This window comes from Cottoperca gobio, chromosome 21 (genome assembly GCF_900634415.1).
Source record: "Cottoperca gobio chromosome 21, fCotGob3.1, whole genome shotgun sequence".
Taxonomy (NCBI): Eukaryota; Metazoa; Chordata; class Actinopteri; order Perciformes; family Bovichtidae; genus Cottoperca; species Cottoperca gobio.
This window is the reverse complement of record NC_041375.1, coordinates 22,319,905-22,341,979: the sequence shown is the minus strand read 5'-3', so window position 1 is coordinate 22,341,979 and position 22,075 is coordinate 22,319,905. Positions and strand designations below refer to the sequence as shown.

Sequence of the window (22,075 nt, the reverse complement as noted above, 5' to 3'; positions counted from 1 at the left end):
AAAAAGAGACTCTTTTAGCTTCTTTTTCAGTATCAAATGTCACACTACTCAAAGCCAGTTTTCTCAAATTGGTCATCTAATTACATAAGATATGGGCTTCCACAGAGTCTTTCTTGCCATTAGCCAAGACTTGGGTGTCATGATGTGAGGGGTTAAGACACATGGTGTGACACCTTCGTACAAAGGTTTTGGGTGGAATAATTGAAAGCTGCAGTGGAGATAGGAATAGTCTTCAGGGCTGAAGGAGCATGGCAATTTGCATGAGAAATTCACATTCATGCGGATGCACAGGCCAGTTTACCCAGCCACTTGAAGAGCCATTGGTAGAAGATCTTACCGGACCATGGGGCTAAATAATCTTTCAGAAAACTGAATATTGCAGTATTGACTTGCGCGATCCCTTAACTGCAAGAGGCTGTTTTTTTCCTCTTTAGCTGTGAAGATAATCCAGACAGAATCCTAAAACTTTTACTTCAGTGCTGTAGAAAATCCCTGGCTGGCCTACAAATTAAGTTGCACAGCAGAGAAAAACTTTATTACAATGAAATAGATTATTTTCCTGTGCTTGTGAAAGAAGACGCACAAAATACATTTCCTTCCAAGATTACGCAGCACTAACTGGTAACTGATTCACTAAAAACGTAACTACTTAGCCAAATTGTGATTAATTTTGGTGGCAGATGGCAAGCCTGTCGAACCCACTGAGCACTTTGGCAAGTACCCAGCATGAATGCTCATGATGTAATTTTCAAAACCTGGACAGAATAACACAATTCGGAGATCTTCATTCAACTGGTACATGGAATTGTTATTATATTAATAAAAAATACATTATATATTATACGCAAGCCACATTATGGACTGCATTTTGCATTTGAAAAATGTGGAGCTACTAATAATTATCTTCATTATTACTTAACCGGACGATCACTTTTTTCATTAATCTTTTAATTTATTAAAGATCTTCAAATAGCTTGTGTGTCCAACCAGCAGTCCAAAAATCATTATGTACAATGATGTACAACAGAGAAAAGCAGAAAATCCTCTCACACACACACACACACACCCACACCCACGAGAGGTGAGAACTAAATAGAAACCGCGCCACGCACGTACGCAAATGATGTCTCCATGTCTGATGTCCATATGCTACCTTCCTTATTGTTACTGTACCAACCGCCTATTGCTATTCTGCTCCTGAAATGTTGCTGCCTCTGACTACCCGGCAACATGCCCCCCCTCTCAGATGAAGAGTACTGCTCCTGGCTACTCATTTATCGTTGGAGTTAGACCAAAACAAAGAGTCATGAAAGGTCTGACAGTATGTCGAGCTAGACAGAGCATTACACACATGTTTCGTTTCAGTTCACCTTGTAAATGGTCGACTATAAAATCCTGGCTTTCCATCCTTAAAATAATGCAGCCAAAATATAAAAAGTGTTGCACCAGTCTAATCACACAAATGTTCACGCTTAAGATGCTTTCACAAGATCGGCAGTAAAACAAACTCTGCGCTGGCTGTGCCGTTGTTTTCCTACAGAGAGCGAGGTATCGCCCGACAACGCGTAACCCTTGGCGTGGCGCACCGCTCGAAATTGCAATTTGAGCGCTCAAATTTCAAATTATTTGAACTTTGACCTCGATTGCCTTTCGCTGACCTTTCAAAGGACAACCAATGAGATAACAAGCAGGGGAGGTAACCATAGAAACAAAACTAACTGCCTTCACTGCACCCGACCTCGCTGTGAGCACAGAACATTTCTTATCATGTGAAGGCAGCTTTATTAAGCTACTAGTTTATATGCATTAAGTCAGGGGTTCCCAAACTTTCTGTGGCCAAGGCACACAAAGACCAAGCCAAAATCTCAAGGCACACCTGAGTTCATATCTGGGAAAAATCCCCTCTATAACACAAAGTATCACATTTATTTAGCCTAGTCCTTGTAAGAAGCTATTCTCCTTCACACTAGCAGAGAGCCTTTGATGTGTCACACTCTAATGTTTCCCACCATGCACAAATGGCTAAAATGGCTTCGCTTTGACAGATTTCTTTTTTTTTAATGATTGTTTTATTTTTATTTAGGCCAAAGCATATAAGACCTATTGTTTCTATATTGTGAAATAAGTGTGTAGGACAAAGTACCGATAAAGTACAGTGTTTCCCCGCGCTGCGCCCCCCCCCCCCCCCCTGAAATTCAAGACGTTTTTTTTTTTATATATTCACAACTCACTTTTCACATTGAACAGGTGCTCTTTTATTAAATAAACTAAACGCTTATGTCATTTATCTCATTTATGTGCACGTTTCAGTTGCTTTGCATATTTACATTCTCTCCTCTCCTCTGCTTTGCTTCGTGAGGGGCGGAGCTCCGCTTCCGAACCCACACAATTACAGTCAGAGACAGAGTGGAGAGGTAAGTAAGGAGAGAACTTAAAAAAATCTGCGCCACGCACAGACCTGATCCAGCCCAGGCAGCACCCTGCAGAGCAGTATACCTAGGGGAAACACTGAAGTAAATAAAAAATTTGTCTCACGGCACACACCATTTGGGAACCACTGCATTAAGTAATAGGTGGACCTTCTGTAATAACTATATTATATGCATCTAACCTGTAACTTTGACTGATTGCAAATACTGTGAATCTCAATAAAGAACAATTGAACCAGTTCATAAATGGATGCTCCTTAGTTTCAAATCAGAGAAAGCATTACTGCTAAAAAATCATTTAAGTGTGGATGTATTAAAGGTATCAGGTGATACATAAAGATCTAATTGTACATTAACCCTCTTTCCCCTTGTGGTATCTTGCACTGCAGCTTGGTTTACTGACATTTTGAGATCTTACGCTGAAACTTTTGATGCCATCCCAGAAGAAGGAGACAATACAGGGTTAGCCAGTAGGAATAATCTTTGCACAGAAATTCACTTTCCAGCACTCATCCGTGCCGTACTCCTTTACCACAGATACAGCACAGACAAAGCTCAAGCAGCCATGTAAGCAATATCAGAGAGACAGATTTAAATATTCTAACAGTCAGATAAAATGTTCTGTTGGTTGTAAACCTGACTGATTCGAGGAGCTTGACAGGAGAGCAGTTGAGTATGTGACTGAAAAACAGAATGATTGAAATCCTATCTGAGCTGTGAGAAGAAAGTGTCTTATAATCTCATGTGCGATATACATTGCATGATAATAACAATATACAATTTTTCCAGATATTAGGTTTGTAGCGTTACACTCTGCCCGAGCCAAGGGCTCCTTGTGAAGACACTGCTCATGCTTATAACACAACACTGAACCTTGTAGCACGCATAAACAACAAAGCACATGGTTCCCAAATGTTCGGCTTATTATTTTTATTCAATGTTAAAAACATCCACTCCCAAAACAAAAAAACATAGTCCACTACAAAATTAAATATAGTACAGTACTGCCAAACAGCACGGGACAGATGTGTGCAACGCTCCTTTAACCGGATTCTCTTCCATTTTGAATTATTATCAATATCTTAAGAATTAACTAGAATAAATGGATTACCCCATGGCAAATACAATAATAACCTTTTCTCTCTCAAAGGCTTTCATGAGACTATTAACAGGGTGAACCTGTGAACTGGTTCTGTGGGGTTTTCTGTGGCCAAATAAAGTAAAGGTGAAATTATTACAAGCCTGCCTACGCTCCTGAGGGTGTCTTTAAATGCTAGCGCGCCTCATTTTCCGGGGGCTGTTTTGAACCCTGGTCCTCTGGAGCACACAATGATGACTTAAAAAAACAGCTGAGGCAGCCATACCAAAAAGCAAATTGAACACATTTCCATAAGCTGCTATAATCAGTGAAAACATATCACATCACATGAACGCTTTTGTAAAGTTAAATGCACGGGGAGCATTTTGAGACCACATTTGCATAAAACTAATTTTAAAGAGATCTCAAAAGGGTTTATGCTCCCTTTTCAAACCCTTAAATTGTCATCCCGGGGACATCTCAGTGGCTTCTTCTTTTATCTCACTTTAACAAGCCACGTTGGACCATAACCTCTGAAATTCAATCAAACATATAGGCCTACTGGAGGAATTTGTGATGCCTTGTTGCATTTTTTTAAAACTGAACTCATGAACGTACATCTTCGTACTATTTTAAATCGCATTTAAACGTATTTTAAATTAATTAAATGATACCCATGTCATATATTCCAAAGAGGGGAGCTGTGTCTGCAACTGAAAATACATGAAGTAGATCACAAAGCTAATAAGGGGCTAAGAAATTAACTAGAGAACGAAATGCCTTCTGCTATCCATGCTGCACCCTGAGGAACACCTCTATTCCAAAACCTATTGGTGCATCATGCAAACAAATATGGATGCTTAAGGCAAGAACAACAACAGCTCACAAGATGTGCAAAGGACATAGTCTTGGATTTACAAAAAAAAGACAGGAATCATGTGAAAGTTTCCAGAATCCCATGTTACTGCATATGTTGCTGTGTTCCTACCTTTATGTGTCCGACTAGGATTCACAGCACAACTTGAGCCTAATACTGTCTGCTCCTTCCGAGTCGCTGGACTAAAAAGAATTACGTTATTTCAAGCAGGTAGAATCCCTAAAGCTCTAGAAGGCTTTCAGGATGGAAAAATGAGGGGGCACCTCAGGGGATGAGGAGACAACACTCAACGGTATCCAGTGTGAAACTGTTTGAGAAATTGCTTTTAACACCTTGCCCAGCACTCAGTAAAACTAATGACCTCCTACACCAGCATGGAGGAGACCTTTACTATAAAATGATGCTTTCCACCTACTGTTTGGCATTGTGTGCATTTTATTTCAGCCATAAGGCATTCGTCATCAGATAATACACATGTAAGTACAGCATGATTCATATTTGTATGGGGGAAGCCAATACAACTATGTATTAAGTGTGTAGGTAGTGCACTGCCTATAAACAAAATCAATGACAAAACATCAATCAGAAAATTGAAATTGAAAAAGAAAACCTCCAACCCGTAAAAACAATATATTTATTTCGGTGCTAAATGTTAAACAATTCAACTTGACAACGATTAAATTTAACAAAAACTTCATGATTCCTGAATATGAAATTACCATTTTGTTAGAGCATTCACTGAAAATTAAAGCTATTTAGCTTTTACACTACAAAACTCGCTCCAGTGCCGACTTACTAGCTCACAGTAAGTAATTAAAAATGCATTGAAATGTCAATATGATAGAATGCACTTTAAAGTAACTTGAGTCCGTTGGGAATAACATTTGGTAGCGGAGCATGAAACCTGTCCAGCACAGTGGATTCCAAAAAGTACAAGACACTTAGCCGCGTAACCAAATATGAATTTGATTAAGGAGAGGGAGAACAGCCTCAAAGCGATGGCTGGCTCACAGCCAAAGAGGCCGAACAAACCAGACGACAAATGTAAAAAGCTGCAGCCAAAATCTACTAGCATTTGGCTCATGGCGGGTAGTCATTTCCAAGCCTATTTAAGCAGTTACTAAAGCTTTTCAAACAGTATGTGTGTTCTAGCTCATCAAGTTTGACCACATCTGCCCGAGGGACAATATGAGAATACTGTGGCCAAGGTGATAAAGGTTCTGTTGTACAAGAACTTCAATTATTGAACCCAATGGAGGCACGATGGGTGAGAGTATGCAGAGCAACCCCAGCTGCAGGAACACCTGTGCTGACGTGTATCAAATGTCCAGGAGGGTGTGTCACTCTACAAACTATGTAACACCCATAGGTGTCACAACAGACTGCTGAAGAAGTGAGGAATGTCTGTACAGCTGTTTTCATAGCCTACAGGAAATAGTGTGATGAAAATAACCAAAGTTTCTCCTCCTAACCCTTCATAAGAAGAATCTCCTCAACATGCAGTTTATGTCACATACCAGATATACAAAAAAAACACTTGGTTCTTACCTGTGTCTGTGCTCATCATGCCCTCCCTGTCCATGTATGACCACCTGTCCAGAGGCGTGCTTTCCCTCTTTGGGCGAGTCAATATGAGGGATGAGCACATCCTCCAAACCCAGGTCAAAGCGCTTGTGCTTGGAATTGTCCGGTAGGAAGAAGAAGGCCCCGAAGCATAAGGTGATGAAGGCACTGAGAATGAGCAGAAGGATGAACTTCTCGGAGAGCCTTAACGTAGCTCTGTGGTGCGGGAAAGAGGAGGCTCCCGGCGACAGAGTGGGTATCCTGCGGCCCGACAGCGGCAGGAGAGCTGGTGTCGTCATGTTTTGACTGTTGACTTGATTTTAGCTTGGGGAGGGGGTTAGGGGGGCGGGGTGGGTTTACAAGTGCCACAGGTGTTGTTGTAGCAGCATGCACAAGCTGGTTGACTATATTATCTCATCCCTGCAATATTAAGTCCAGAAACCAAAAAGGGCAGAGGTCCCTCAGTGAAGGAGTGACAGGTCAGCAGGAAAAGGGTCATGACGATTCTGAAAAAGAGACATTACATGCAAAGAGTTAGCATTGAATGCCATTAAGTTAGAAACCCATCTACAGCGTAGTTACCAGAGACTTGCCACCATTTTATAAAAAGCTGATCTGTTCCTCCCTTCATAGCTGATACCCTTTATATGCTTTTCTTTAGTTATTCCTCCACCTTGGCATCATGTCCCTTGTAACCACAAGTAACATCTCACCAAGCACCGACAGGTTCCTGGAGAGCCCAAAAGCGCTGAATTACAATCAAACGTGATGACAGATCAAGAATATAAGTTATATCTGAAATAATTGACTTTATAACTACGCAGCATTTTAGTTTAATGCTCAGTATTGGAACTATGCTAAATTGCAAAATACAAAAAAATTCATTCAAATTAGATTAGAGTTATAATTTAAATGTTATGGTAATAAACACTTTTCCCACATGCTGGAATTTAATAACATAAAAAAAGCCTATCTGAGCTGTGAAATAACATAAAAAAGAAATACCTAAGATTCTCTCTCTCTCTCTCTCACACACACAGACAAAAAAAAAAAACATTTGGCCATGAGAAAAATAACAAACATATATTCTAGAGGCTTACGGTATCAAGAGACTATGACACCATCACAAGAAAACTGCGCATACTGGCATCTCTGCCAGGACACATTGCAGAATGAGCCCCCAGCTTTCTATTTAGCTGTTTTATTGCATTGCAGTGCCATATAGCTTGCTATCAGACATAGATCGTGACAGAATTACAAAGAAAGACAGAGATGGAGAGCAACATCACAAATCCTCTTGCCATTCGTAACAATTGGAGTCGACTAGAATGACAATTCTTAGTTGTGTGGCAGCTCTTGGCGAGAGGGGCAGGACATGCACGCTAAATGCATTGCATGCATGTGCTGAATTAAATCTTAACTTAAATTATTCTAGCAAATACCCATGTGGTTGTTGTTTTTTTCAACAAAAAAAAGGCGCAGGCTATCTTTACTCCCCCCCCCCCCCCCCCCCGTGACTGCATATGCAGAAAGAAGACGGCAACTGCTTTAATTGCTTATATGAAGGATGGATGTATGGAAATCAAGCCCCTTTAAACACCAGCATAAGCAGTCGTATTAATGCCCATGGGGTCGAGACCGCTAATGTTATCATAAATTAATATGCGAGTCTATTTCTCAAGGTAGTTTTGCATCGGGTCTGTATGGACCTACGACGTCTCGGCGTCTCCACACAGAATACAAAGTTCATGCTCACAGTGCCAGTCTGTGTGAGGTGATTAGCCGATACAAAATGCTATATAGCTAACGAGCGGCTAACTTATCCAGCTAACGTTGGCTAGCAGAAAAACACGAACAGCGGAAAAGAAACTGCCAGGCAATACGGAGGAAGAAACATGGATGCCTATAAAAGTATTCCGACATACGTGCTTGGGCTCGCTGACATTTTACCTAACCTGTAAGTAGTGAAAGCTTGAATTATAGCTTGTTATGTGGCTAGGTTGCTAACGCTAGCTAGCTGGTTATCAACTGACAGAGGCAGTCTCTTGTGTAGACGAAGCTGTGCTGCTGCATCACCACCTTTCTCATTTGCTCGGTGAAAAATGATGGCAGTCGGGATTCCCGGTCCGCCTTCTGGAAGAATTAGACGTTGTAGCAGGTGTCCTCATGTCCACAAATGTCCACGTTCGTCGTCGTAACCTGCTCCGGTTGAACCGTCCACCGTCAGCTCAGAGCCACATAGCGTTACAGCCCCGCGGACGTTGAGATGATGACTGGCCGCTCTGTCGGACTGCAGCGCCGGACTGAGCTGCTGCTGCTGCTGCTCGGCGATCCAGCATCAACTACTCAGCCTGCCGTTAGGGACCGTCTGACAATGTCCTTATGCAGAATTACTGTTTATTATGATTTATAACAAGGCAACGTTATGCAAAAATAGAAATAGTCCCACCCCCCAATCCACTGTAGACATCTCCCCCTTGAATCAGTGATAATAATGTATTGTATTTAATATATAGATGTATTGGACTGTTATGGAAACATATTCTCAGACACTCAATGGATAACACGGATGTTATCGAGTATTAGAAAGGATAATTTACATATTAAAGGCTTAGCATCATGTATTTGAGAATATATGCAGGCCCTTCATTAATTATGTAAAGGATTTATATTTAACAGCTCATCAAGTGAATGATTCATTTTCTGTGGACAATGCAGTTTCCAAATTTGTATTTGTCATCTAAATATGTGTTATGTTCCATTGCAATTAATATAATCCATTTTGTAGGCTATAGGCTAGATAACAATTTATTAAAACAGGAGGAGCATGCTTGTTTTTATTTTTGTTTATTGTTGTTTGTGTCAATGGAGCAGTGTTCTGTTATATAAAGTATGTTATGAATGTGAAAGGCTGTAGTTCTTGGTGTTACAAATGGAGATAAAATCCAATACTAAGTTGATAATTATTCATTAATCAATTTCAAGCAAAAATTGAAAAAACTAATATTTGATGGTTCTAAAACTTCTACATAGTTTTTGTTTGTTTGCTTGTTTTTGCTGTTTTATAGACCAAAACATTGTCAAATTCACTATTGATTGTTGTCAACTATTCCTGATTAAATGGACTTTAAATCTCATCCGTCCATTGAGTTGATTGTTAAAAATCGTTCTGCCAAGATTTCTCAAAAATGCAATCATTAATGTCTCAGATATTATATGTGATACACATCAGAGCAAACAAACAGAGCTGGTGTCCGATGTTAATGAGGCTCACATTTGGCAGCGACTCTCCAAATACATGCAACGTTTTCTGTGCATAGATTTTCTGTAGACTGCAAATCAACTCAACTGTAGCAAGAGAAAAACAGGACAGCATAAAATACTAAGACTAATAAGCATATCTCAGCACTGGCCTCCTACACACTTAAAGAGAGTTTATGGAACAAGTGAGAACAAGAAGTCTTCTGGTTCTTTCCTCAACCGTCTGAGCTGTACAATGACCAACTTCATTAAACAGAGAGTAATGTCGTTTGACCCAAGTCCAAACTGTATTTCTGAAACATTTAAATACAATGTGAATGAACATGTGTACATGTACAATGTACACAGAAACCTTATAGAAAACTGATTTCTGTGCATGAACACATGCAGTATACTGTACGATATAAAACATTAGACAAACAAACACATGCACACACAATAAACAATTGATTCCATTTACTTGTCATGTTGAATAATGTCTTTTGTGGCACTTGAGGATCTTTGTCAGGGTTATCCTGCAGACTGCAAGTTTACAACAGAAAGCCTGTGTTACAACTGGAGCTTGAAAGCTGTATGTGTTAACGAGGCAGAGCGGCTCTAATGGAAAGATACTATCAAATTGCATTATGGGAAATATAGGATCCAGTGTTTTCAGAGCTTAGGGACTACAAATCTAAATATCTCGCTCTCTGCTGCTTCGATTATTATTATTTTTTGTTCCTTGTGAGTTGCCTAACTTTATGGAAATGCAATAATAAAACCCTAATATTTTTATCAAGTTATTCCATTAGTAACAATGTCTTCGTCTTGTCCTGCAGCTGAATAGCTGGCTTTCCTGTGGTGGGACTTGGGTGAAGGCCACAAACCTGGCTCAACCTCAAACTCTCAAAGACACGCCGCCGACGAAGGTGACCATGATTTGTACCACTGAGTCTCAGAGCTCTCAACTTCTCCTACTCCGGTTAAACAATGTGGAGCACAAGGTGACCACGTAAACATACAACCCACCATTTCAACATAAGTGCCTATTATACAGAGATGGATGATTGAAAGCTTGAGAAGGTCTGCAGGCCTTGGCAGTGTTAAGTGAGTGTGTGTGAAACCAAAATGGTAAATGGACTGCTTTTATATAGCACTTTTTCCCATCTTGTCATTCACCCATTCACACACATTCACACAGAGTCAGAGGCTACCATACAAGGTGCACATCAGCAGTGATAACCATTCACACACTCACACACACACACCGTTGGCCATTCTAAGGACACTTCGACATGTAGGGGATCAAACCGCAGACCTTCCGACCGGTGGACGACCAGTCTACCTCCTGAGCCACAGCTGCCCAAAAGTACTGCGTTAATCTCTGCACAGTTTTCATATCTTTGGTGGAAAGTAATTGTAGTGAAAACTAGATTATCCTGAGTAGCTGGGGAGAGATGTTTGCTGTTGAATTCTTCAGCAATACTCACATTATGGCTCTGGAAATGGCAGCATTGATCAATCGAACACTTTGGTCCAGACTGAAATAATAATAAAGTATTGGATGGATTCATGCATTTCTGGACACTAATGGGTAAATGGATGCATGAATACTATCAACACTTTTGCTAACCGCATCCATGGTGTTCAGATGATTCATAAAAATGTTGGTGATCCCTGATATTTCGTCCAGGTTGAATGTTTTGTATCTTTAACAATTGACAGATAACTCCATACAAAGTATAACAATTAGAGATACACATTTGTAATAAACAATATGAGTCCTACTATATAAATGTACAGCACACAGAAGAGTGTATTGTCTAACAGTCTTACTAAAAATAAAAAAAGCGATGGATGCCAATAACCCGTTGTGTATGTGTACAGAGTCTGTCTGAATTCTGTCTCTGTAATCAAGTCTGACTTAAGAGTAAACGGGGAACTAATAGTGAAGATGGTTTTATTCATATTTCATTTTTTGGTCTGGTTGAAGTAATTTAAGGCGTCCATATTTTGTAAATCTTACCCGCCTGTCTTTTAAATGATAATTTTATTTTCTCTAAATCTAGATGTGTCATCACTTCTCTCATCCAATTTGCATGAGCAGCGGCTGCTGGCTGCTTCCAGTTAAATCGTATTAATCTGCGTGCCAGCAGACGGACACATGTCATCACTCTGAACTAGTTTTCCCCACATTAGGATCTTTCAGGTTGAATTTAATTTGTTAATTTGTCCAGTACTTTGGTTTAAAACCAAATACCTGCAAGACTCATGACATTCCCAACAACGTTGCACTGCTAACACAATAAACTAAGATGGTTAACGTACCACGCAACCATAGACCTGCTGAACATGTGAGCACGTTAGCACGCTGACGTTAGCATTTAGCTCAAACCGCTATAATAGGCTAATTAGCTTTTTTTTCACGTCAACTTACTTTCAATCTAAACCCTTATTGTACAACAAATCAGGGTACTTACAGTACAAATCAAAAACAGTGCGACTAGAGATAGAACTTTCATATATTTCTGTTTTTGTAACTGTAGGTTAACTGACCTTGTATTTAGGTGATAATAAAAACAATTGCATGAGTTAGATTTTGTTTCTTTTGGGCTGTCTTCAGAGTCACTGCACGGGCACCGCCAAATTATTGTTTGATACTGTTTTAAAAGATTTATTTAGCAAAAACAAATCTATTCGTGGAAAAGACAACCCATTCAATGTACACAACATTGATGATAGTCTAACTGGTACCCATAACTCCCGTGAGCTAGCTGACCTCTGCTAAACCACAAACTAGTTAGCAACGGCTATTGTTTTAATAGCTTTGTATTGTCTGCATTATAAGAAGATACGCTTCAACATGGCACTTTAAGCCACCCAACACGTAATTGAAGGCCCAGTTTAATATGCAATTTATTTTTATACATATGTCGTAGGGGGGTCTCTGCTCCGTCTCTCTTTCATCTATGGGGGTCCTTGGCCTGAAAACATCAAAGACCCCTGGTTCAGGTTTATATTTTTCCCTCAAAAATAGATAGATATGTCTCTGCATATATCTCCTCACCAAAGAAGGGTTGTATTTCTAATCAATGTGTCTTTCACTCTGAACGCTCCATATTGCATTAGAGCTTAGCAGGCAGTTAGTCTGCACCGTGACACTGTCAGCCCACATACCAAAGTGAGCTTTTCTCTGACAGGTAATCTATCCATGTATAAAGTTCAACCATGAAGACAGTTCCAGTGTTTTGCAATGTCCCATTGTGGAAACAGCCGGCCGCTGAGTCAATCAGCTGGTCCTTGAGCCTCCCTCTCAGCAGCAGCACCACTGGGACGTCTGATTTACAGGACACCCCTCAGTGAGTGAATTAGTGGCGACGTGCAGCGTCGTAATGACTGTGAAGTCCTCCCATCGGAGAGGCATCATCACTATGAGTCACCCTCTCTGCTCGGCGAGGAGGGCCCGCTTGGGTTTGACGCCGGGGCCGGTGCGAAGAGACACACAAAAAAAGAAGAAGAAAAGAGCTGAGCAGACAAAAAAAGGCTGACACTTACCAAATCACAGCCAAGTTGCAGAGAAGGAGAGTGTGTGGTTGTGAGAGGAGAGAGGGTGTCCTTTGCTTCAATGCATCTTTGATTATCCTTGTCAGAGGGATGGATTGCTGGACTGGGAAGGATTTATCACATATTTCACACCCACAAAGAACAATGCTGCAGAGACAAAACACTCATTCTTTCCCCTTTGTGGAAAGGAGGAAGAATCAGCAGAAAGCAAAACAAAAAGGGACAGGGCCTTGGCATGACATGAGATGCTGTATTTCAGCTGGCAAACATAACAAAAAGCTGCCTGTTCTTCAGCTCCTTGCTTGACAGGATCAATAGTGAATTATGAAACGAGTGACGTTGCTGCACCAGAGCACCTGAAGTAACCTGTCAGTGCAAGGGCAAGGTCAACTGCAACCTCTGGTGGACAGCTGCTTGTGTGTGTGTGTGTGTGTGTGTGTGTGTGTGTGTGTGTCCACAGAGGAAACGTATGTGAAGTGTCAATCCCACGCTCTGGCGGCAGTAACTGCTGAGAAGGGGCTCTATGACACACTCTTGATTTTTGACATTCCAGTTAATGGTGCGACACTGTTCTTCCCACACCGCCAAGAACAGTGATCATGAGCCCCCGCAGGCAACATGGCACGACGGGAAGATACACAGAGCTGCAGACACTTTCTTTACATGTACGGATACTTACGTCTCTAACAAATGATACAGAAGGACGGTGATTATGCCAAACCTCCAATCTCAATTATTACAATTTTAGGGTTAATTCAAATAAAGACTTTTTAGTCACTAATTCAATGGTTTCCAAAAATGTTGTTAAATTTGTTTGTATTTTCACATCTCACATTAGATTTTATGGTAGCATTATCACACTTTTGAGAGCAATATTCAAATCTGAGTCTAGATGCATCGTTTTGTACACGTGCACTTTAATATTCTTTCCTAAATATATAAAAAAAACTTCACTAGAATACAAAATAAAGTCTTTAAAAGCAACAACTGAGACTGGGATAAATGAGACTTGGATTATACTGCACAAGTTGTGTTTAACAAGTTGTTAAACGCGGCCCCTATTTACCTAAATTCATCAAGATTTTGGTATTATCCTTTCACCGTGGAGGCATGCGAGGAAAACAATATGCATGTGCAAAGGAGAGAAAATGAAGGAGGCGTGCAGAGACTCAGGGTGAGCTTTGTAAAATAAACCAAAACATCTAAATGGAGCATTAATCAAAAGGGTGACATACCTAAAGATGAGCAGTAAAGTGAACTTAAACCGCTCTGACACAGCGACAGTGAGAGTGTGGCCTCCTCACCTTCACTGCTGTCTTATACTTTAACTCCAAAGTTCGATTTATCTTATATTATTATGAGATAAACAGCGTGATTACTCAGAAACGAGAGGATCGTTTCCAGTTCAAAACGCATATTAAAGCATTACTTCCTTTATTCTGCGGGTCAAGTTATTCCTAAAGCGCACACACAGTCTAAATTATTCGATGTTTCTTCATCACACACTGCGTCTCTTATTTCATCCTCAGAATGGATTGTGTTTCTCAGTCCCGTTAAACTAGCTCTGTTGTTGTTTACTGATTCTGCTGCTCCGAGCAGGTGTGATCAATCATTCCTGCTGCACCAGAGTTTTATTGGGAAACGATACATATCCATTTGAAAACACATCCTCACCCACAATATCACCTTTCAATATATTTACAGAGGAAGCTTCGTGAGATAAGGTTATCATGCCGTCAGTGATGAATGCTTTAAATTACACTTCATCTCATTAGAGTAACTTTCTGTTTACTTCTCAACTCATTTTAACTCACACTTAATTATTGATGGAGCCAGTAATAAATTAACATTTGTATCAAATCTGCAAAGAAAATGAAGATAAAGATGAAATTGTCAAACCTATTGAAGATTGTCTCCACTCAGCTACAGTAGTACTGGTGTGAGCCTGGTTCTCTCTATCTGGTTATGTCATCATCATCATAATAATAATAATAATAATAATAATAATAATAATAATAATAATAATAATAATAAGCTTTATTTGTATAGCACCTTTCATACAAGAATTGCAGCCCAAAGTGCTTCACATCAAAAACATAACAATTGGTACAAGGACAGAATAAGAACATTTACAGTACAATAATCACAGTGTTGGTGTAAATGAGTCTGAAGTACCATGATACAAATAGCAGAATTAAAATAGCAGAATTAAAATAATATAATATAGCAGAATTAAAATAGTATAAAAATAGCAGAATTAAAATAGCAGAATTAAAATAATATAATATAGCAGAATTAAAATAGTATAAAAATAGCCAAATTAAAATAGCAGAATTAAAATAATATAATATAGCAGAATTAAAATAGTATAAAAATAGCAGAATTAAAATAGCAGAATTAAAATAATATAATATAGCAGAATTAAAATAGTATAAAAATAGCCAAATTAAAATAGCAGAATTAAAATAATATAATATAGCAGAATTAAAATAGTATAAAAATAGCAGAATTAAAATAGCAGAATTAAAATATTATAAAAATAGCTGAATTAAAATAGCAGAATTAAAACAGTATAAAAATAGCTGAATTAAAATAGCAGAATTAAAATAATATAATATAGCAGAATTAAAATAGCAGAATTAAAATAGTATAAAAATAGCTGAATTAAAATAGCAGATAAAATAGCAGAATTAATATAGCAGAATTAAAATAATATAATATAGCAGAATTAAAATAGCAGAATTAAAATAGTATAAAATAACATTGGAAGTCATAGGAATCCTGGATGTTACAGGGATTTGTTTATTATAGACTGAATAATAGAGCTGCAATGATAAGTCCCCTGAGCAACAAACAAAATGTTGAAAAAGTATTTTGATAATCGATTTAAAGCAATTTTTCATTCACTTAATATCTTAAAAAAAAAAAAGAATATATTTGGATTTTGGACCGACAAAACAAGATATTTAAAGACATCCCTTTAGGTTTTGAGAAACCGGGATGGACATTTAATCTATAATAATCGGAAGATTAATCTATAATGAAAGTAGCCGGTAGTTAATAAATAAAGTTGTGATTTTATTATGATAGCTTTAGGAAATGTGTTGATATCCTGCACATCTAAGATTATTTTGGTTGCCTTTTATACCTTCCATGGTTCGACTTCTTAATATATCTTTTATAAACATACTTATAATGCATCATAATCTGCTCATAACACGATATAATGAAAGTTATAAGTAAATACTCATAAAAACAATAATAAAAACACAATATAAAGCATTTGTAATGATTTATAAGATCAAGCATCACAACACTTCAAACTGATGTTTTTTGTGGCAAGGATCTAATATAAGGCCATGTTGTAATACAATATAAACTTTATATAATATATAAACTAAGTTATCTAACTGGTCATTGTGTGCTTTAAGTAAAGTAATGACATTCCTGAGGTATCGGCATTATAACACATTATAAGTATGTTTATAATGCATTATATTAAATAAAAACAACATCCTGAATATCAATTATCCATTTTTAAAAAGGACAAATAAAAGACACAACAGCCGCACTGAGTCAGTGTCTATTTGTACCTGCACCATAGGTGAGCCGTTTACCTTCAGGCACTCTCATTTATGTCAAATTGAAATGTCACCATGAGAATTTATAGCCATGTCCAAGGTGAAGGTTACTTCTGAGGCTGTATTTAATGGGTTGCACTTTATTGTGCTTTTTCTAAAGTAATAAGTCAATTTAAAATGTCACGCCGTTCTCTCGTGCAGCTCGTCCCACTCTTTGACCCAAGTCTCCGCACCGACTCCACGGAGCTGTAATCTTTTATAAATGGTGGATGTCCAATTTGAAGGTACTGTATTGCATATAAAGCAAATTATGCAAAAAGTACCAGAGATAAATAAAAAAGACCAAAGGAAGAAAACCAAAATAAAAAGGTGTAACAAATATTTGCAGAGACGTCACACACTGCATCACCAACATTGAAGAGAAAACTTTGCCCAATAAATACTTAGTTGAAATGTTTTTGTACCATAAAACATAACTTTTTTTTAGATGTTAGATGATCTAAGAAACTTTAAAGTAAATGTGTGTCTGTGAACTTAAGACTGCAGCAGCTCCAGACAAACAAGCTTCATTGGCTTTTACCAACTCCACTATTTTCCAGTGGGAGCAGGTTAGGCTCCACTTAGAGCCCAGTATATTACTGTCATGACTGTGGCCCAACCTCTTTGTCTATAATCAGGTTACACAGTGTTCGACCTGAACGACCTGCAGTCTCTCAGCCTCCGTTGATCACACACGGAAACACACAGACGCTGGTATTGTCCAGATTTACAAGCATTTCTGTGCCCGCAGTAGCAGAATATCAGGAGCGTTTGCCAGAGTTTCATTGCTTTTGGTGACCGAGGAGTCTCAAGTGCTGGTGGGGGTTTGCTTCCTTTGTTACATAGCTTGGAAACTAGATTCTGGGACGCCCATGAATTATTTACACCACACTAATTTAATAAATCAAGATGAATTATTCAAAACTCAACACACAGGGATTCTCGCTCAGGGAATTATGTAACAGAATGTTCATATTCTTAGAGCTGCCTTTCCCAGAGTGCATTTCAGGTGACCTTCAATGGTGGGTGTGTGTGTGTGTGTGTGTGTGTGTGTGTGTGTGTGTGTGTGTGTTGTCTTGACAATGATGGAATCCAGTGGCGCTCTCTTGCAGCCCGGAGATAAAGTCTCTCAGAGAAGGATGTCAGGTGTTGTCACAACACTGGATGTGAGGTGACATGATGCGGTTACCTGCATCTCCATCACCAACACAGTTTATGTCTCTTCCTATTCTTCATTCATATGCATTGAGTCTTTGTCCCAGTATCAAAGTCAAACATTTTTTATTTATTTATTAATGATAGGATGGCTGCACAGCTGAGTTGTTTTTATTTAAATAACATTTTAATAACATTTGGCCTTTTTACAAGGAATGTTTTACACACGTATCAGCTGCTGCGATAACATTCACCTTGTGTCCATCTGCAATCAGTGACATTATCAAGAAGATAAAGGTACACCTGACCCTTTTATTTGATTGATTTTGTCATTTTCATATGAGAATAGATAGATAGATAAGAAAAGACAAAGTGGTGTCACACCTCAGTTCCTTAAATCTTACACAAATATTAAATTGGCCCACTTTAAACCCAGCGTAAAAATAATTATTGGATTATGTTGGTCCCTGCATGAGCATCACGTCCAATCACTGGTTCAGTCGTGCTTTTTCCAACAAAGAAACATTGCAAACATCAGACTCCTCCCTCAGCCTGCAGGGCTTCAACTCTGGGACAGAGAAGCAACGTCAGAGCAAATCAGTAAAACGCTCCTTAAAACTTATTTTTAAGGAGTTTTTCCTGCTTTTTACAACTTAATATAGGGTTGTTTTAACACTTTATATATATATATATATATATATTATTTTATATATGTTCTCCTGTAAGGTACCTCTCAACTTCTGTTTTAAAAATCATTTATCACGTGTGAAATGATGTCACGTCTGCTTTATTATAAGACGAGATAAAACTTTATTTATCCCGAGGGAAATTATTCTGCAGCGGCTGCAGTACAATGTGGAAAAGCGTGCAAATATATAGAGTGCAAATAAAAAACCCAATATAATCAATAAAGTAAGGTTATTAAAGGTTATAAGGTGCAAACCGATGCACATAATGCCAGAAATGAAATTGTTATGGTATTACTATACGTTATTGATCCTTACCTTTGTTGCTCTTCTGCAGCTGAACTTTCTGTTACTCTCGCCGGATAAATGTAACAGGCAAACCATGAAAACATAAACAAACAGCAAATGTAAAAGATTAAACAAAGAAAAAGATTTCAGTGAAACAATATTGTATCATGATCGTTGGTTCTCTCCATTACAAGGTACATTAGTCCAGAGCTCAATGGCGGGTGAAGGAGGTTCATGAGATGTTCTCTCTGGGGGTTCACAGCCGCCGTGAGCATCCTGACATTTGCAGTGTGTGTGTGTGTGTGTGTGTGTGTGTGTTGGCTTAGTTCCACTGGATTGACTTCACTGAAAGAAGGGAGGGAGTGAAGGAAGTGTAATCAATAATAAAAGGCAGGTTTTGAACCACCCTATCATCTTTAACCCACACCTGCCCTCATGTAATGGAAGTGTGTGTGTGTGTGTGTGTGTGTGTGTGCGTGTGTGCGCGCTGACCTCCAAACTGAACAACTACTGTGTTTCATTAAGCAGTGCCACAGCTGCTGATGTAACTTCCTGTGATGGGCTTTAGTGGAACAGGTCCGTATTCATGAAACATTCATATTAAGAGTCGATCTGGAGCCACTTAAGACATTTTCCATGATAATGCAGAATTCATCAGGAACCTCTTAGCTCTGAACGGCTCCGGTAAAGACGGCTTTTGATAACGCTGATTATGAATGAATTGTAGGAACAAGCACGGAAAGGTCAACGTCACAGGTCGAGGGACATGGTGATAAAAAATAAAGAGTAGCTCTCTCCTGCCACCTGCTGCTTTGGAGAGGAATTATCACGCTATTGAAATATAAAGTCACTGAATGTATGAATAAAATCCCATGTTGTGTTTTCTGCAAATCACTATGAATGAGTTACAACATTTGAGTACACAAATATGTTAAAAGTGACTCTAAATTGAGATATAATCACTATTTAACTGCACTGCCATACACATGGAACAAAAGGGCTGGAGGTAAATGACATGCATGTTGGCCTTCGGTAAAAAAGAAAAATATTTAATCAATATAAATTTCAAGCCTTATATATATATATATATATATTTAAATATATATATATATATTTATATATATATATTTAAATATATATATATATATTTTAAATATAATATATATATATATTGAAATATATATATATAGATATATATATATATATTTAAATATATCTATATATATATATATATAATTAAATATTCTATATATATATATTAATATTTAAATATATATATATATAATCTATATATATCTCTATCTCTCTCTATCCTATTTCCTATATCTATCTATTATCCTTTCCCTCTATATCTATTTTAATATATATATATATATATATATATATATATATATATATATATAATATAATATTATATATATATATATATATATATATATATTTGAGAAAATGTCCTTATGAAACACCATTCTATTTCCGAAGGGCATAAAAGCAAAAAAGCAAGAGTCAGCTGTTTAAACAGTTTCATAAAGGAATGAAGCAACGAAAACTGAGAAATAAGTTTGTTTATTTTGTTTGTGCAGGTTTACAGGTTAAAGGAAAACATTGAGGAACAACACATCTTAGATGAAGGTACAGTCAGTGGACAGTAGTCACTGTAACAACACCACAGTGTAGAAATGGAAACATTTCACAATGTGAACAGCAGCATGTAGATCCTTGGATCTTGGACCACAAATCAAAAAGATTAGTCTTTATGTCTCCTCACGTTTTTGCATAGGTCTGTTTTATTTTTCATCTTTAAAATCAGTAAAAAGTATTTGCACCATAGACTGTATATGACAAGTGGATGTAGTCACACATTGATTTGTCTACTTGCGTTAAGAAGCCTTGAGTTTGGCATCTTTGCCACCGCCATCTTGTTTTTTTTGCAACCAGAGTACAACCGAACGCTGAACAAGACAGTTTTAGGCGACCAAAATGTTACAATTAACTTTCATGACCTGAAAACACAGTGAAAGGGTTAAAGTTGTAAGATGAAAACAAGGCAAGACGACATCGTGGTAGCGACCTGTCAATTACAAGGTAGCTTCGCCCTAAAGCAGACGCCGCTTTATCGTCTGTTTTACTCTAAATGGGACCATAATTCACAAAATGAACATCATGCTGTATTTGAAAAGACTTGAAACTAGAGATTAAGACCATAAACTGGTCAGGAAAATGTTTACTGAGGTAATAAATGAAGTGAGAAGTCGGGTCAGTTTCTCATAGACTTCTCTACAAACGGAATTCATTTTACAGTAGAGTCGCCCCCTGCTGGCTGTGAGAGAGAATGCAGGTTTAAGGCACTTCCGCATTGGCTTTTCACTGTTCAGACCCGGAGGTCGCCGCTTGATTTGTACTCATACTCAAGATTAAGTCATATTTAGAATACAGAAAATACACAAAGGCATTACGTGGCTCATTTTCGTGGTTTACAAAAAAAAACAAGAATATGTTTCACATTATAAACAATGTCAGAATAATGAATGTTGGGAGTCTCCAGGCACAATGTCTTCCAACTCAGTGCTTCTGATTCAGATCATGTTCAAAGTGAAAATTACTTTTTTTACTTATCAATGGAGTATAAATCCTTGCGTTGTATTGAGTGTTTTCTATTTTTTTAATAAAATACGCAATAAATATTTATTTGTTAACATATGGCAATGTTTGGTGGGTAACCATATAATATTTACACAAAAAAGTAGATATGCAGTATTGACAACAACGTGTGTACAAACAAACAGGAAGTATCATGAAATAACATAGTAAATAGTAAATGTGTCTTTAAAGTTCCTTTTTTTAAAAGAACATTACTATGTGGTTTTTAGATAAACATTTGAATATGGTTCCCTTAAACGTGGTCATCAAAGAGTTGTGAACAAGACATGGACTGTGTATTGTAAAATATATCAAACGCGTCACTACTGCAATTTATAGTTACTTATTGGCTGATATATATTGTGATGCAAACGATCTATAATTAGCTCAATGCTGATTCATCCGTCAGGCTTTATTGATTCACTTCTTCAGTGTACTTTCAAATAACAGCGATCAGTGCAAATTAAAAAGAAGTATTTCAGCACATCCCTGGCACTATATTAACACTGATTCTTTAGCACTTTTGAAATGGACAGACTCTTCAAGCTTTCATCTTGAGACCAGAAGATGGCCGGTGACTCAACACTAACTGTTCTCTGAGATAGATTTCCTCTTCAGCAAGGACACACAAGCTGCCGTGTTCGTCTCTCTGGTCGCAGGCAGAGCTCACAAAAGGCACTTTACAACATGAGCTGTCTTCTCATACGAACTCCGGACAATGTCCAGAGAATCAGGTCCAGACATCGTCTTTCACACAACATTATCCGTGTCAGCAGCGTTCTCGCTTACTGGAAATACTCCGTTTGGCTTAGGCGAGTGGTGGCGCCTCGGTAGAGCGCGCAGGAGGCGCGACATGACGCGGATTGCACCGCGGTCTCGTAGTATTATTTATTTATTTGGTCATAAATAATCCAGTGTCTTGCCGTTCCTTTAAT

The 22,075-nt window shown here is 38.1% G+C and overlaps 2 protein-coding genes across 2 annotated transcripts in view; both read right to left on the bottom strand.

The window, feature by feature from the left end:
- The window catches only part of man1a2 (mannosidase, alpha, class 1A, member 2), a 101,169-nt gene extending 92,857 nt beyond the window's left edge, over positions 1–8,312 (bottom strand). Inside the window, 2 exon segments of the mRNA XM_029458691.1 lie at positions 5,933–6,453; positions 8,027–8,312. Of these exon segments, the coding sequence (XP_029314551.1) occupies positions 5,933–6,246 (314 nt within the window). The 5' untranslated portion in view covers positions 6,247–6,453; positions 8,027–8,312.
- An 11,738-nt stretch (positions 8,313–20,050) lies between these two features.
- trim45 (tripartite motif containing 45) overlaps positions 20,051–22,075 on the bottom strand; it is an 11,998-nt gene continuing 9,973 nt past the window's right edge. Inside the window, exon 8 of the mRNA XM_029459658.1 lies at positions 20,051–22,075. This exon is cut by the window's right edge and continues 633 nt beyond it. The gene's annotated coding sequence lies outside the window, so the exon portion shown is untranslated.